The sequence below is a fragment of the Littorina saxatilis genome, linkage group LG2, assembly GCF_037325665.1.
Source record: "Littorina saxatilis isolate snail1 linkage group LG2, US_GU_Lsax_2.0, whole genome shotgun sequence".
Taxonomy (NCBI): domain Eukaryota; kingdom Metazoa; phylum Mollusca; class Gastropoda; order Littorinimorpha; family Littorinidae; genus Littorina; species Littorina saxatilis.
In genome coordinates this window covers 20,642,396-20,655,599 of record NC_090246.1, presented here as the reverse complement: position 1 = coordinate 20,655,599, position 13,204 = coordinate 20,642,396, and the positions used below count along the sequence as shown (strand labels likewise).

The 13,204-nt window shown below is 43.8% G+C and overlaps 1 protein-coding gene across 1 annotated transcript in view; it reads left to right on the top strand.

Moving 5' to 3' along the window:
- The window catches only part of LOC138958452 (uncharacterized), a 21,376-nt gene extending 9,041 nt beyond the window's left edge, over positions 1-12,335 (top strand). The window contains exons 3-7 of the mRNA XM_070329606.1: positions 390-481; positions 805-906; positions 7,360-8,291; positions 8,985-9,070; positions 10,405-12,335. Of these exons, the coding sequence (XP_070185707.1) occupies positions 390-481; positions 805-906; positions 7,360-8,291; positions 8,985-9,070; positions 10,405-10,772 (1,580 nt within the window). The 3' untranslated portion in view covers positions 10,773-12,335. The remainder of the gene's footprint in view (positions 1-389; positions 482-804; positions 907-7,359; positions 8,292-8,984; positions 9,071-10,404) is intronic.
- The last annotated feature ends 869 nt before the right edge of the window (positions 12,336-13,204 follow it).

Sequence of the window (13,204 nt, the reverse complement as noted above, 5' to 3'; positions counted from 1 at the left end):
GTCAAACGCATGGGCTTCTAGCTTTGGGGCAAAACAAAAGGATAAGAGAGAACTTTGACACATTATTATGCTGTATTAAGTATCACAAACAACAACACCCAACTGTTCAACAATTCGACTCACGGAGATAACTCTGTTGGGTCGTTATGGGTTGTGAAAGAGTGAATACCCTTGCTCTTGGTGAGACAAACAAACCACACGTGCTCCGTGTCCACGCGGTTCAGACACTGCCTTCGCTGGTGACTGGCCTGTGGATTGCTTGTCTCTCTGGTATAAGCAAAGGTATTCACTCTTACACATCCTATACAAACTCGACACAGCTGTTTCCGAAATTCGTCTATTGGCTGAAAGTGCATAATTATGATAAGTTTCTTTTCTTCGTGTCGCAGACTCAGGCTATGGCCTTCACGCCGACTTGCATGATGACAGTTTTGCCAGACGCAAGCAACGCCGCAATCGTACCACCTTCACCCTACAACAGGTAAGAAACCATGAAAACAGGATGACAGTGATTTCTGAACTGTGATGCTTCATACATATGAATGTTTGTGTCAGTTTTGAGGTGGTGTTGCCTTCATTGGTAGGGTGGGTGGTTTTTGTTGTTGTTGTTGTTGATTGATTGGTTACTTGCTTGATTGGTTGATTGATTGGTTGGTTGATTGATTGATTGATGGATGGATGGATGGATGGATGGATGGATGGATGGATCCAGTCATTCTATCAGCCCTTGTAGTGATCAAACAGTCTATCTCGTCTTCTCCCATGTTCCTAAGTCACACATCACTCACGATCTTTCCTTTTCAGCTGGAAGAGCTGGAGAAGGCGTTCGCCCAGACCCACTACCCTGACGTCTTCATGAGGGAGGATCTGGCCATGAGGATCAGCCTCACTGAGGCGCGCGTGCAGGTCAGTTTTAAAGTCATCCGATACCTATACATTCACAGCCTACGTATGATTCTGGCCCCTAGGTTATTGTGTGTGTGTGTGTGTGTGTGTGTGTGTGTGTGTGTGTGTGTGTGTGTGTGTGTGTGTGTGTGTGTGTGTGTGTGTGTGTGTGTGTGTGTGTGTGTGTTTTAGACATGCCGCTTTTTAACCAAATAGGCTTACGTCAAAAGAAAACTGCATTTCTGAGTATGTAGCCCTGTTGTGGTGTTGTTGGTTTAAAAAAAATATATTTTAAGAGCTGTTGACTGGAACAGATAAGGGAAAATAGAACAGTAGAAAACAAGAGAGGGGGCATTGAAACAGGACAGGGAAAGTAAAAAAAAATAAAAAAAACAATATAGAGAGAACGGGTGTGTGTATGTGGGTGTGAGTGTTTGTCAGGGGGTGAGGGAGAGGGGGCACAAAACAGGAAGCGAAACTTCCCGTCTGATGCAGGAGAATCAGTAACATTTCCGTGTATCATATGAACGGCCATTTTATTCTCTTTATTGTGTCATTCAATCCGAAAATGTTTGTGTGATCACAAGTTTCTATTGCTCCTGTGTATCCTGGCCTCATCACCCTCTCGCTCACTTTACCCCCCCCCCCCCCTCAATCCTCCTCCTCCGCATTCCCTCCTCACCTTACAAAAAATAATGACAGTCGCGATCATACGGCTCTCGGGCGTAACGTGCTATGACACAAAATCCGCTCCGGTAAAATATTTGAACAAGACTAGCAGCAAAGTAAATTTCAGTAATTACCGGCGTGTTTTGCCGGCGAGGAATCCAGCAAACAAGATTGCCAAGCTGTCTTCAATACCCACAGAGCCAAAGGGGGATGAGGGGAGGGGGGGGCGGGGGTGGGGTGGCGCGGAGAGGGGAGGGGGTGACAGTCCTCGTCTTCGCTGAGCTTTGCCGCGTCTTATGTCAAAAAGCAAATCGGATAAGGTGAATAGAGCCTCCTAATCGGATAGAGCGGAATGAACAAGGAACAAGAAGAGGGGGAACTCTCCGTCATTAAGAAAATTAGCTATCTGCTCCTGTGGCCTTCCACGGGGCAGAAAATTGCATCCTCGCCATGCCAGCCCGGAGAAGGGGCTTTAGAGAGAGAGAAAGTAGGAGATCTGGAGAGAAGGGATGCGCGTTCAGCGGCCTCTCTAGGCCTCTTGAGGGAGGCCCAAGAACGGGGCTGGGGAGCATGCCACACAAAGGCCAAGACCCTGCAAGAGCCCTCCACGGAACCCTGAGTCCCTCGCGGTCCCCTGCGCGAAGAGGCTTTTCCACCCATCCCGCTAATTACCCTGACAAGCACCGCTTATTAAATTAGCCGCTAATCACAAATTAATGGAGAGCCTGTATTTGTAAACTCCCTTTGCTGATGCTGGCTGAGCCTTGAAGGAGCGGGTGAGTCGTCGTGCAAACACAGCGGGGGCAGATTAAAGCTAATTACATCGATTAGGGGATTAGAACTCGGCTGTCACAAATCACGCAGAGCACGTGCGACACAGAATACGAGTTTGTTTGAGTCTGTGTGCACTTTGCATCAAACCATGAAAAAAACCTAGGTGTTTTGTTGATAATCGAAAAGGAACGATAATTAGAATCAGGCTGTAAAGATGACGGTGCAGGATGTTGTTGATTATATTGGCAGAGGGTTTGCTTTTGAGGTAACTCAAAATTCTGCAAATCATATTGCGGATGTCAATAATGTTTATTTCCATTACTGGAGTCTCGGTCTGTCGCTCGGTCTGTCGGGCTGTCTCCGATTCTGTTTCTGTCTCTTTCTGCCTGTCTGTATGTCTGGCTGTCTGTATGTATACCTGTCTCTGTCTCTGTCTCTGTCTCTGTCTCTCTCTCTGTCTATCTGTCTATGTCTCTCTCTCACTCTCTCTCACTCTCTCTCACTCTCTCTCCCTCTCTCTTTCTCTCTCTCTCTCTCTCTTTCTCTCTCTCTCTCTCTCTCTCTCTCTCTCTCTCTCTCTCTCTCTCTCTCTCTCTCTCTCTCTCTCTCTCTCTCTCTCTCTCTCTCTCTCTCTCTCTCTCTCTCCTAGGAACAGTTAAAACGGACTGACGGAAAGGGGTAAATACCATCAAATAACAATAAGCAACATAAAACGAACAGAAGCATGTCGATTTTTTTTTTTTACATGCAAAGACAATTATTCGGAACAACGTAAACGCACTTTTATGAGGAATGCATAGATCTCAAAATGACTGCTGCTAAAGTTGGTTAAAATAGAATGTAAACAAGTCGCGTAAGGCGAAATTACAACATTTAGTCAAGCTGTCGAACAAACAGAATGAAACTGAACTCACTGCATTTTTACAGCAAGAGCGTATACTCGTAGCATCGTCAGTCCACCGCTCGATGCAAAGGCAGTGAGATTGACAAGAAGAGCGGGGTAGTAATTGCGCTGAGAAGGATAGCACGCTTTTCTTTATCTCTATTCTTTTTAACTTTCTGAGCGTGTTTTTAATCCAAACATATCACATCTAGATATGTTTTTGTAATCCGGAACCCACAAGGAATAAGATGAAATTATTTTTAAATCGATTTTGGAAATTTTATTTTAATCATAATTTTTATATTTTTAATTTTCAGAGCTTGTTTTTAATCCGAATATAACATATTTATGTTTTTGGAATCAGAAAATGATGAAGAATAAGATGAACGTAAATTTGGATCGTTTTAAAAACAAATTATTGTTTTTATAATTTTCAGATTTTTAATGACCAAAGTCATTAATTAATTTTTAAGCCACCAAGCTGAAATGCAATACCGAAGTCCGGCCTTCGTCGAAGATTGCTGGGCCAAAATTTCAATCAATTTGATAGAAAAATGAGGGTGTGACAGTGCCGCCTCAACTTTTACAAAAAGCCGGATATGACGTCATCAAAGGTATTTATCGAAAAGAAGAAAAAAAGTCCGGGGATTTCATTCCCAGGAACTCCCATGTCAAATTTCATAAAGATCGGTCCAGTAGTTTGGTCTAAATCGCTCTACACACACACACGCACAGACAGACAGACAGACACACACACACACACACACACACAGACAGACACACACACACACACACACACACACACACACACACACACGCACGCACGCACATACACCACGACCCTCGTCTCGATTCCCCCTCTACGTTAAAACATTTAGTCAAAACTTGACTAAATGTAAAAAGAGAGAGCAGTAAAGAGAGAGAGAGAGAGAAAGAGAGAGAGAGAGAGAGAGAGAGAGAGAGAGAGAGAGAGAGAGAGAGAGAGAGAGAGAGAGAGAGAGAGAGAGAGAGTGAAGTGTAAACAAAGACAGGCCACAAACAGAGTAGGCGGGTGGAAATCAAATTAATGTAGGATAGAATGTTATGGGGCGGGGCTGTTAGCAGTTGATCTGAAGCGCCATCTTTACCCCTCAGCGGAAATGACGCAGTGATTAGACTAAAAAGCATGGCGGAAAAAACAAACGGCGTTGATCAGCACACAGAATGAGACGTCGTATGAAACAGTCCAGGCATTGTGCTCTTCACTGGAGAATTATTCATGCTGGAAATACGACCGAGGACATTGAATTAGCTCCCGATTAGCGTCAGCAATCACATCTTCCTCTTACTTCTCCTTGAGTAGGCCTATGCTTTGTATAATTTCATAAAGCTCGCTCCCCGCACCTGTGCTTGGCAAATTACTCTGTTTGCAAATTAAACAAGGCACACAACAAAGTCTCGGCAGGGGATTTGACTGAAAATACTCAGAATTCATCCTAGTAATTAACCGCTGGCTCTGATTACTCCATTTTACTTGGTATTACCAAATAAATGAATTAATATTATGATCTCAGCAAGAAATGAATTGGACGTCTTGCACTCCTTCTTCTTCTTCTTCTGCGTCCGTGGGCTGAAACTCCCTCGTACACTCCTGTTTTTGCACGAGTGGAATTGTACGTGTATGGCCGTTTTTACCCCGCCATTTAGGCAGCCATACGCCGCTTTCGGAGGAAGCATGCTGGGTATTTTCGTGTTTCTATAACCCACCGAACTCTGACATGGATTACAGGATCTTTTCCGTGCGCATTTTGTCTTGTGCTTGCGTGTACACACGAAGGGGGATAAGCCACTCGCAGGTCTGCACATAAGTTGACCTGGGAGATCGGAAAAATCTCCACACTTAACCCACCAGGCGGCCGCGGCCGGGATTCGAACCCTCGACCTTCTGATTAAGAGGCCGACGTCTTTCCACCCCGCTACAGCGCCCGTCGTCTTGCACTCCAAGAAAGAGATGAACTTATCAAGAAGTACGAGATATAAGCAGGGATTAAAGACAGTAATCAAACTTGAAGAGGGCTTTCTGCTTCAGTTCTAAGCCAAATTAAAGACATCGAACTATTAACCTGTGGAATATTCACTTACGAACTTTGCGGTGGTCTAGGGATTAAAGGCTTGCTGTATAATCACAATCTCTGATTTCAACCCATACTTATTGCCAAGTTTGTGGTCACTGATTTAGCTCAGAACTTAATATGGGTGATTTTAATGGCATGCACGCTACTACGCTACTACGCTACTGTTGATTACTATTATTGTTGTAGGCAGCAGGGTGGGATAATATATTCTTTGTCGACAGAAACTAAGTCTTTGTTGCGTTTTTATCATTCACGGTAGTTGTTTTACACAAAAGAAAACCAATGTTTTAAGTAAGATCTGGTCAGCTGCACTTTAGAAACATAAGACAGCGATTGACCCCCAAAATCGACTTCGCTAATATTTTGTTAATATATTGTCTGTGATATAAATATTTTTCAGAATATGTTGAAATAAGTGTGAAACATTGAGAGAAAACTACCAAACAGAATTTAAGATAAAAAAAAAATGGGGCGGGGATGTAGCTCAGTCAGTAGCGCACTGGATTTGTATCCAGTTGGCCGCTGTCAGCGTGAGTTCGTCCCCACGTTCGGCGAGAGATTTATTTCTCAAGAGTCAACTTTGTGTGCAGACTCTCCTCGGTGTCCGAACAACCCCCGTGTGTACACGCAAGCACAAGACCAAGTGCGCACGAAAAAGATCCTGTAATCCATGTCAGAGTTCGGTGGGTTATAGAAACACAAAAATACCCAGCATGCTTCCTCCGAAAGCGGCGTATGGCTGCCTAAATGGCGGGGTAAAAAAACCGGTCATACACGTAAAATTCCACTCGTGCAAAAAACACGAGTGTACGTGGGAGTTTCAGCCCACGAACGCAGAAGAAGAAGAAGAAGATAAAAAAAAATTGAATAATTATGATGACAAGCCAAGAATCATATAAACGAAGGTTGAGGAAGTCGAAGAGGAAAATACAGAAGAATAGTCAAGCAGCAGAAAATAAAGCAATAGCCAACTACTAATGCAATCAATAATCATTTAGCAAACTGTACAAACTGCCAACAATTAAGTCCCTAGTATACAATACAGCTATGTAAAACAGAATATCAAGATCAAGGTAAGCTAATGACAACAGACAGTAACAACAGATGAAAGCTCAAGGTAGCGGTACCGACAAAGCCTCAATTTTCCCGTCACTTGCACAGAGCTATAGTCAATATAGTCAATGCCATAATTGCTCGGACATCATGCACAGTATCTCCTTACGGCAACAAATTGATAGTGATAGAGACAGAGAGACAGAAAGCAAACCATTAAACGCACGCACCAAACAAAGTGAAACTTTTAGAACCGTTTCCTTAATTTCTTACGGTAAACACTAATGAGTTCTGCTATTTTGTTTGTTTGTTTGTTTGCTTAACGCCCAGCCGACCACGAAGGGCCATATCAGGGTGGTGCTGCTTTGACATATAACGTGCGCCACACACAAGACAGAAGTCGCAGCACAGGCTTCATGTCTCCCCCAGTCACATTATTCTGACACCGGACCAACCAGTCCTAGCACTAACCCCATAATGCCAGACGCCAGGCGGAGCAGCCACTAGATTGCCAATTTTAAAGTCTTAGGTATGACCCGGCCGGGGTTCGAACCCACGACCTCCCGATCACGGGGCGGACGCCTTACCACTAGGCTAACCGTGCCGGTAGTTCTGCTATGCTTGCTCAGAAAAGTGCAGAGACCGAATATGTACACTTTCAATTACTGTTTATTCAACACACACAATACGGGTTAATACAAGGCTGGTATCCCAGGCAAGTTTTTTGTATTTATTTTTAATATTTTTCCCTTTAAAAAAGGTTGATTTGATTTGATTGTTGTTGCTTGTTGGGTCCAGCGGACCATATAGGCCAAATCAGGACCCCCTTTAAAATAGGTTACGTTATAATCTGATGAACAGCTAACGTGATCGTGATACCCCTTGCAACATAAGCTCCAGTCCTTATTTCTAGCTTGTAATCTGAATCTTTAGGCTCAATTTTCCGCATTTCTAGACAAAATGAAATTATTCTGTTTTCAGGTGTGGTTCCAGAATCGGAGGGCGAAATGGCGAAAGAGTGAACGTTTTACTCAGACCACCCCCGGCCCTGAAGGACAGGGACCCAGTGGTAGCAACAACAACAACAACTCCATCAGTGACCCCAACAACAAGCGTCCTGATGCCGAGCTCACCGAGGACAATGACTTGACTGTCGTCCAGGATCTTAGTGTTGCAGACGACGACGATGACGACAGAGATGACAATGACGTCATTGTGGAGACAGAAAACGAGGGGGAAGAGTCAGAAGAAATGCGTCACCACCAGAGAGACGACCAGAAGATGAGGAGACTTGATGATGACCCTGCTTCGTGCGAAGAAGGTGACATTGATGATGGTGATGATGATGACGTAGAAAAACCTCAGTCCCTCGGTGACGTCAGTATGCGTCATGTTAGGGCGCCAGAAGAGCGAGACAGCAAGACGGACAGAATGGAGAAGGATGAAGATAATGCAAAAGATGAATGGACAAGCATAGAGAGCTCGCCGGAGGAAGAAAACGACGAGAAAGTCCAACTGGAAGCCCGCGACGTCCAATCTCGTTCTACCCCTACCCCTCTACACTCGCACGCCGGTCACGAGAGAGAACCTACTGAAGACTCCAAACCGTCCCCCTCCACCCCCGTCCTTCCTGCTCACCACCACCACCACCAGCACCACCACCAACTCCAATCCGCCCCAAGACATCCCCTCTCCCACCCAGCCATGTCCGCTGCCTATCACACACCCGGGATGCTGATGGAAGGACTGGGAGGTGGAGAGGGGGGTAAGGGGCTACTGAACATGATGCACCCCATGCTCCTTCCCCCTGACCTTAACCTGCTGGCCAAGGTCAACCGTGCGGCCTTGCCCTTCTCTCACTCCTTGCTGGCCGCTTCTCTGCAGCGGCCGCCTTTCCTGCCTGCCTTCGACAGGTAAGACTTTAGCAGTGACATTTTTTTTTAGATTTACGAGACTCTCTGTCTGTCTGTCTGTCTGCCTGTCTGTCTGCCTGTCTGTCTGTCTGTCTCTGTTTCTCTCTATCTGTCTCTCTGTCTGTCTCTCTCTCTATTTCTCTCTCTCTCTCTGTTTGTCTTTGTTCTCTGTCTCTCTCTGTCTCTCTCTCTCTCTCTCTCTCTCTCTCTCTCTCTCTCTCTCTCTCTCTCTCTCTTGCTCTCTCTCTCTAACAAGTCTAAATTTATGATCTATTCTTACGCTTCATGTTAGTTTGGGCAAAATGCCGGTGGTAGAAGGAGTTTTATACTGTTAAAAGAAGAAAGATCTGTCTGGCATTTCTGTTCTACTTTCAAATCTGAAAAGAAAAAAGCTAACTGACACAATAACAAAATTAACAAATGCCAATGAAAATTCGAGAAAAAAACCCAATTTTTAATCAAACATGACATGATTTTGTTTATTAAAATGTTACTACATTAAATAACTAATCAATCAGTACATCACATAATTATTTCGAATAACCGATATACCCCCCAAAAAAGGACATTTTGTGTTGTTGTGTGACTTTCTTTTTGGTGATAGTTCGTGTGCCATCGTTGGATGCGTAATGTGGGGTTTTTTTCTCCATAGTTTGATAGATATTTGATTGCCTTGCTACATGTATGTTGCAGTGCGACCCTGAAACACTACGATTCTCTGCTGGCCTCCAGGACTCTGATGCAACACGCGCACGGTCTGCCGCACCCCGCATTTAAAGGTAAGTTGTTGTTGATGTTCTAAAAACGAAGGAATTTTTTTTTATCATTTTGACTTATCGACGTCGTCGTGTAATTTTGGCGTTACTCGTTCTAAACAGCTTTTCAGGAGAAGGACAAAACTGGTTAGTTTCATTATGAAATAATGTTTAACTTTGTTCCTTGTATGAATAGAGAGAAACAAGAATGTTAAATCATGGATTGTCAATCGTATTTGTGACCCTCCACCACGAAATGAGTCGCATGTCACCTCGCGCGGTTCTGTGCTAGGCTTAATATAAGTCCGGGGAATGTAACAGTGTGAGGGTCACCTTAGTTAGAGGCTTATAACTCAAACAGTGTTTGCTCTTTTCTAAAACGGGTTTCACCACTGGATAGAACATAAAAAACTCTGTAGGAAAATGTAAAAATATGAAAATCAGGCAAAGGTGACATGCGACTCAATCCGTGGTGGAGGGTCACATTTAAGAGAACATTCATCATGGAGAATGATTTACTTAGTCTAAAACACAAAAATATCAAAATCGCCAAGAATCGAGTTTCGCCAAATTCCACGACGACATCGTTATGTGCATGGCAAAGAAGCTGCATGAGTGCCATTTTAGTCTTCTTTCATTCCCTATATTTTGCTTTAAAACGAAATCATATAAGAACTAAACCAGCAGTATGAAACTACTGTGATGGTGTCATGTTTAGAGATTTAAGAAATTTCTAGGTGGATTTTTAACAGGTGTCTTCGGAAGCACACTGTAAAAGTATTTAGCGAAAACATGTAAAAAAAACTGTTTCAAAATTGTCCTTGGTCCATGTCTCCCCTTTTGCTTTTAAAAGGTCAACACTCTTACTTTAAAATGTGCACGTTGACAATTCTTCATGGCGTCTTCCAGCCTCGCGGAATTTCACTTTCTCTGGCACGAATTAGCCCCACCCGGCTTGAAATCGTCTTGAAGCCAACAAGCTTCATTACGAGCGATTTAACGCTCAGTGTCAATAAAAAGTGACCATTTCAGTTTTTCGTTGTCCTGCTGTCCTGCAGCTAATACAAACAGATGTAAAAGTTAAACTTTTCTCACCACTGTTATGGTTGGCCGTGAGCTTACTGCAGCACATCAAGACATGACAATTACTTGTATCACCTAGTCCTGGGAGCAATAAATAGGCTACAGCCAAAAACGTCATCTACGTTTCTGTCCGGGCGTACCGTTAAAGAACATATTACATTTATTTTAAAGATATAGACAAGCTCTTTCTGATCACATGCACTTGAAAGAGTACTCATTAGTTATAACACTGACCCTCTAGTACCACAAACTTACGGAACACTATATCATTGCAGGCTGTCTCCCATTCTGCCTGTGCTGCAACCCGCGCTCCCCCTTCCCTTCCCAGGCCCACTCCTTCACCGTACCCGGGGTGTCTGCGGTCTCCACCCTCACCAGCGGCGTCCCCTCCCTGTCCCACGTGTCCCACGTTGGGGGAGGTGGGGGTGGCGGGCTGGGGGGAGGAGTTGTGCCCCCTGTCTCTACGGTGACGGGCCTGGGCGGACTTCACGAGCAGAGGACTTCCAGTGTGGCGGAGCTGAGACGTCGCGCCAGGCAACACGCTGAGGCCGTTGTGGCCAACGTCACCGAACAGCAGCAGCAGCAGCAGCAGCAGCAGCAGCAGCAGCAACAGCGTGGTGGAGGAGCCTCTTCTGACGTGTGATGGATGACGTCAGAACGATCCACTTGCGTCACCAAACAGCGACAATGTGGTGACGCCTTTTCTCACTTCTGATGGATGACATCACGAGGTACAACTTTGTGTCCCTCTAGCAACAACATGGTGGCGCCTTTTCTGACGTATGATGAATGACGCCATGTGAAAGACTAGCTGAGACGGTATGACGCCTCTTCTGACATGTGATGGATGGCATCACGTGAAGACATACACTAAGACTGTTATTACTAACGTCACTCACCAATGTTATTGTGGTGCCTCTTTTGACATGTGATCAATGACGGCGTGCAAAGAAAAAACGCGAACTGAACAGTAAAGTTGGGGCCCCCTCTGACGTGTGACGCACGACTGACGTCGCTGGAAGCAGTATGCTGAGGCTGGTTTCACTGATGTCACGCTGTAATGTGACTCCTCTTTTGATGTGTGATGCTTGAAATAATATGTAGCCGTATCCTCGGGCCGTTTTGACGTATATCGCTGTACAAAAGAGCGTTCTCTTTTGAGTTGTATTGGTGACGTCAGGTTCATCTATTTCCTGCAGTTGATAGACCGTAATGTGTTTTTCTGTTGCTTGCTGAATGACATCATCTGGCGTTGGTGAAATCATCTGACACAGTACATTATCTTACTTTTTTGTTAAGACAAACGAGTTTCTTTTGATTTAAGTTGAATTCCAGCCAAGACAGCTTGTCGGCTGACTTTTGATAGATGAAATATATCAACAGAAGATTGGCCGATCTAATTACTTTCTATGAATGACGTCACTCTGATAACATTTCTAGTGGCGTGCCAAAACTGGCGTGGTCAACGTGACACAGCAAAATACTTTATTCCTTCACGTCTTTTTTTCGTCTTCTTTTTTGACGAGAACCGAATTGACTCACCGATATTTATTTTGCTATGATATGAAATCCTTGCGACTTATATAGAGCTGAATGCAAGCATTGTGAACCGTCGTGAAACCTTATGCCTGCAGAATATAAGAATTACCAGATAAATATGCTTTAGTAATTGTTGTTGAGAAAGTGCTTAACATCTACCTTCCTTCCATTCTGTTCAGCCTTTGCTTGGGTTCTTTTTTGTTCTCAATTTTTATTTTCGAAGATTTATATTCATGTTCAGCTGTTCCCTTCTTTGCCGTAACGAAGGTAATTACAACGCATTTACTGATAAAATCGATACAGGATTTCTGACCGCTAAGCTTCAAAGAAAATGGGGGACTTTCCGCGTATGTTTAAGGTGTTCTTCCTTTTTACATTTAGTCAAGTTTTGACTAAATGTTTTAACATAGAGGGGGAATCGAGACGAGGGTCGTGGTGTATGTATGTGGCGGAGCTGAGACGTCGCGCCAGGCAACACGCTGAGGCCGTTGTTGCCTGTGCGTGTGTGTGTTTAGAGCGATTCAGACCAAACTACTGGACCGATCTTTATGAAATTTTACATGAGAGTTCCTGGGAATGATATCCCCGGACGTTTTTTTTTCTTTTTTTCGATAATTGTCTTTCATGACGTCATATCCGGCTTTTTGTAAACGTTGAGGCGGCACTGTCACACACTCATTTTTCAATCAAATTGATTGAAATTTTGGCCAAGCAATCTTAATTCGACGAAGGCCGGACCTCGGTATTGCATTTCAGTTTGGTGGCTTAAAAATTAATTAATGACTTTGGTCATCAAATATCTGAAAATTGTAAAATAAAAATAAAAATTATAAAACGATCCAAATTTACGTTCATCTTATTCTCCATCATTTTCTGATTTCAAAAACATATAAATATGTTACATTTGGATTAAAAACACGCTCAGAAAGTTAAAACGAAGAGAGGTACAGAAAAGCGTGCTATCCTTCTCAGCGCAACTACTACCCCACTCTTCTTGTCAATTTCACTGCCTTTGCCATGAGCGGTGGACTGACGATGCTACGAGTATACGGTCTTGCTGAAAAATTGCATTGCGTTCAGTTTCATTCTGTGAGTTCGACAGCTTGACTAAATGTTGTATTTTCGCCTTACGCGACTTGTTTAATACTTCTCTTCTTGGTTTTACTCTACCCTAAGGCTGCCTCTTGTACACAGTGAAGAGTTATATATGTATACAGGGTGTCTACAAAAAAAGTACCCGATTTTCTTTCAATACTACGTAGACAAGTCAGTAACTTTATTGAAATTATATTTGCGTGATATTGTTCTCAGTTTTGTCCCCAGTTCACAGCTTTCAGTTGAGATCGTCTGTTTCTTCACACCACGTGATCAATGTAGCCACCCCGTTTTCCAATGACAGACTGCATCCTCATTGCCATAGGGTTCATTACATTGGGGAATGTTTCCTGTGGGATTTCTGGATTTCTCTGAGAATGTGGTGGGGCTCCATCCTGTTGGAACCACTGTGTTGTCATTCGGATTTCATTGTCCCTTCTC